This window comes from Aplidium turbinatum, chromosome 9 (assembly GCF_918807975.1).
Source record: "Aplidium turbinatum chromosome 9, kaAplTurb1.1, whole genome shotgun sequence".
Taxonomy (NCBI): Eukaryota; Metazoa; Chordata; class Ascidiacea; order Aplousobranchia; family Polyclinidae; genus Aplidium; species Aplidium turbinatum.
In genome coordinates, this window is record NC_137480.1 from 15055208 (window position 1) to 15059674 (window position 4467).

The 4467-nt window shown below is 34.0% G+C and overlaps 1 protein-coding gene across 1 annotated transcript; it reads right to left on the bottom strand.

The window, feature by feature from the left end:
* Positions 1-3: 3 nt before the first annotated feature.
* LOC145777645 (uncharacterized) lies at positions 4-2340 on the bottom strand. Its single transcript, XM_082589078.1, has 3 exons — positions 2201-2340; positions 1523-1631; positions 4-949 (listed from the first exon to the last, which is right to left on the bottom strand). The coding sequence occupies exons 1-3, from the start codon at positions 2324-2326 to the stop codon at positions 759-761; spliced, it is 426 nt and encodes a 141-aa protein (XP_082445204.1). The 5' UTR covers positions 2327-2340; the 3' UTR covers positions 4-758.
* Positions 2341-4467: the final 2127 nt, after the last annotated feature.

Sequence of the window (4467 nt, forward strand, 5' to 3'; positions counted from 1 at the left end):
AACATCATAGTGCATCTTTTAAATATACCCTTCAATATTGCAAAACTTATATACTACCCTCTAGCGGCAAAAAACTTGAAAAAATTCAAAAAGTGGGCCTCAAAATGGCCTCGGCGGTGGAGGTAAACGTCGATGAAAATTTATGAAACTTCATATTTGTGGTCTACTGATCTAAACACAGTACCACAAAAAAGATAAGCATGGTGAAACTAAGGTTTAAATTTCATGGGGCGCCTGCAACACCCTAGTATGCACTATGCAACCAAAGCATTACGGTTTCTCGGCAATAATGGCCTTGCTGTTTTTGTTTGTTTATTCCGGAAACCACGTTAGGCCTCAGATGATTAGGTACGTTCATCAGCTTACTTGTATTAAAGGGTCTGCTACTATTCGGTGAGTCTGATTCGGTGAGTTTTTAACCTCTAACCCTAAAACGGCAATGATGATTAGGCTACGGTACCCGATAATTTAAAAAAAAAAATTGAAAAAATCCCCCGTTAAGGGATCGGACTCACCGAAACGGGCCATTCCGTGTATTAAAAGCATGGCAAAAATCGTAGACCATGCGATAATGCGCAATATAAGATCTATAAAACGATAAAAGAAATGGACTGAAGCCATACAATGTTCTTACTTAATGTACATTTACATGATTAAAATGACAGACATTTGTCACTTTACTTTATAGTAATAACCGCTAAAGCTTAGATATTTGTGGTTTTGGAAGTGCAAGATCACAATGTAATGTTTGTGAATCACTAATCAATTTTCTCATGGATAGGAGGTCGACCATATGCAAGAGCAAACATCAGCACACAAAATAAACCGCCAAGAACAGCGGTATACACAGGATCATTCGCAAGAATGTGTGCATACACTGACCAAGCTCCCAATACACACATCACTGTGCTGGATTGCTTTACACGTAGATTGAGCACAAGTAAAATACCTGAATAATAAAATGAGCTAAGGTTAAACAGCAGATAGGTTCAGAATCAGACAAAATAATTGCACATATCTTTAAAGGTTATGGTGTGGCAAATATATCATACAGTACAGTATACCATATAATACTTTGCAATTTACAAAATGTTAGTAAGTTAGTTGAGATATTTTATTTGGCCTTTTAACAGCTGTCAAATAGTTTGGGATGGACCGCACTGAATTCTTTTTGTTGTAGGCCTTAGCAATGTAAATGAATAATCCTTACAGCTTTAATCTTTTTTATTTTGTTTATATGCAATTGTAACATTTCATTTGGGCTACAATTGATTAAGTTAGACAACAACATGAGTTTTTATTGGTGCTTCGAAGACTGAATATACTGTAGATTACATCACGGTACATTGTTGATTTTTATATAATATTTCTTGTGATCACACTAAAATAAACATCATTTTTACAAGTTTCAGTAACTACATGAGGCTCAGCAACACTGAAAAAGTTAGAATGACATTAATTTCTAAAAGGCACTACATTAATGACATGCAAAACATACAAAAAAAACCACGGCTCAAAATACCTGTTGCTAATATAACATATCCTACCACATTACGAAACTGATCAGCTGAAGGGCTCAATCCGATAAATCTCCATGGAATTGAATGGACGTAAGTGTAATAACTCTTTGTCTGCAAAATTATTAAACAACATAGTGGTACAGTATCAATACTTGCAACAAAATTATAAGAATGTGTGTATAAGTTTGTGTAAAATAAATTGCTTTTTCTGCAACATTTTACTCAAAATTGATGCATTAAACATAGACAGAATTTTCACCCTGCTAGCTCAGTTGGTTAGCGTATGACCTCGTAAACCAAGAAGCTTCAAGATCAAGCGGTGCTGGTTCGACTCTCAGGGTGTGCATTTGAGTAACGTATTCTAAGGAATGCTCTCCATTCATCGGCACCTAGTAGGTGGAAAAATTCCATGGCAACAACACTTCAACAATCAGGAAACTTAACTCTGCCAATCTTGGTAACCGACCCTTCATCAAAAGCCTCTACAAGTATGCCAAACTATCACAAATAACCTATTAAGGCTTAATAGTTAGTCCAAGGATAAAGATTCAAAACCAAGTCATGCAAAATGATTTTACAATTAAGGATACATGTCACATAAGTACAGTATTTTGTCCTCATGCCAACATCATACCGTATTTTAGAAGTTTGTTTTTGAAATTTCAAATGCTTGAACTTACAAAAAATTGGTTTATGTTAGAAAACAAGTGTTTTCCAATGTAGTCCACTTGAATGCATCCTTGCAGTACAAAATAAAGCCCACAAAAGCATCGGATCAAATTGTAAAGTGTACTATTAATTGGCATTATATTTTTTATGCTGAAACTAAAATACCAAATATAATTATGTTGAGTGTAGCTATCATGATCGTCAAACACTCAATAGGGCACCACTTCAACAAATGTACTTTGACATCAGCATTATTTACTATGTTGCTAGGATGTGAACTGTATTTATGAATATTGATCTGGGATAACAAAGAAAATATAGATTTACAATACCAGTACTAAAGCGATTTATCAGAAAATGCCACCATCTCTATTGTGATAGACATGTCTGTACTACAATGCTTTGTAATCATCAGCACATGATTGATAAGTTTTAGCTTGGTGGAATGTATATTGTTGGACTGAAAACTTCCTCTGGAGCTTAATTGTGGCCATTTCAGTTATGTGCTATTGCACCTAACAACCAGACCACACCACGGACAGGTCTGTGGATCAATTGGAACTGGGAAGCACAAAAAACATTCAAATTTCCAAACTTTTATAGCAGTTGATGGTAGCAGGAGTGAACAATAATATTTATTTGCATCAGACAAAGCTGTCCATATCCAAAAACAAGAAAATACCGTCAAATGGAGTAACTACGATAATATTTTCAATGTTTTATGATGTAAAAATTTAAATACCGATTGGAAATCCATAAACTTCTGAACATATGACATTTAGGGTCTTGCCTATCAGCTAAAATAAATTTTTTTATTTATTTTTATTTCTTTGTATCTTCATAAAACTTCAAAAAACTATCATAGTTACCTCAATGTTGGGGCAACTATGAGATGTGAATATTTTGCAACAGCTTATCATTAAATCCTCTCACTGGGGCTTCAATGATAACAAAACGAATTTTTAAAAAAAGAACATGTATTTAAAGGCAAGAAATTAGAAAATCAAATAAGCACATCTTGCAATATTATATTGAATATGCAATCAAATATAGTTATTACTATCTGAAGCCTTTACAAATTGTTTCACCTAACGGATCATCAGAAGGTCTTATTCAAATAGAATTAATTCATATATTTAATATAATTATAATTAATATATATATAATTATATACATTTGATTTAATTCGCTCTGCTTTGCCTTTTTGCTTGGCATTGAGCACTTTTTGTAGTATTAATAGTTTTCATTGTTTTATTGAATATGCAAATATGCTATTTTGCACCCATTTAAAAGAACGCAGTGCTGTACAAATTCTACATAGAATATTTACAGAATGTTCAACATTAATAACAGCAGCAGTAGTAGGCCTAGACCTATTTTATTGCAGTCATTGTTACCCCCATTGTCGTAGTTACCCCAGTTGACAGTAATACACAAACTGCAAATGCACAAATAACAAAACCAAAAAAGTTTAAGAAGCACAGGTTTAAACCCACAGCAATATCTTTTTAACAAGATTAAGTTACGATGTTATTCTAAGTACTGAAAAAACCACGGCATTGCGACGAGAGCGACCGATCATTTATTGGACCAATGCAATGACTGCAACGAGGGAAGTAGGCAACGAATAACGACTGCAGTTGGGAAGTGTTGCCAGTAGTTGTCAGGTACCGTACTTTTAAAATTTGAAGCTCTATTGCCACAAAGAAAAGTCAGTTGTAACCTAGTAAATTTACTTGTTTCGATTGCACCACAAAAACAGAGTACCGTAAATAAAATTTCCAAAGCAATACATTGTATGCCGTAACAGATTAGATTATTGCACAACCAGGATGGTAGTGAAATACCATAACCAGTTAGCAATAAATCTAATCACAGCAATAAATCTAATCACACATTTATACACGCAGGTGTGCAGCGACAGGCACAATACTTCAATGAAAGAAAAAAGTTTCAATGCCACTTTACTAACCACTGGCATTAACTTTTTTCAAACTGAAGACAAAATTCTTCATCTGGCAAGGCTGTTGTGTGCACAAAGTTTCAACTAAAAGCGTCCCCAACTGGCGAAAAAGATATTTTACTGTTTGTGGTGATCATGATCACTGTTAAAGCAAAACTTCAGAGTGCACACGCGAGAATTAAATCAGAGTCAAGCATTATTTTATTTTTTATTTATTTGTATCAATTTGTGTTTGTCTTTTTGCCAACCCCACATATCTCAAACAACTTCACAGATATTTTAAATTTTCAATCAGTATGAGAATAATTTTTATGA

What these genes read in the sequence shown, in the direction of transcription:
- LOC145777645 (XM_082589078.1), bottom strand. Translation starts at nt 2,326, where the DNA reads ATGCCAATTAATAGTACACTTTACAATTTGATCCGATGCTTTTGTGGG. An exon ending in CTAACATAAACCAATTTTTT is followed by an intron (nt 1,632 to 2,200) that starts GTAAGTTCAAGC and finishes ATAATTTTGCAG; the next exon opens with ACAAAGAGTTATTACACTTA. An exon ending in ATATGTTATATTAGCAACAG is followed by an intron (nt 950 to 1,522) that starts GTATTTTGAGCC and finishes TTTATTATTCAG; the next exon opens with GTATTTTACTTGTGCTCAAT.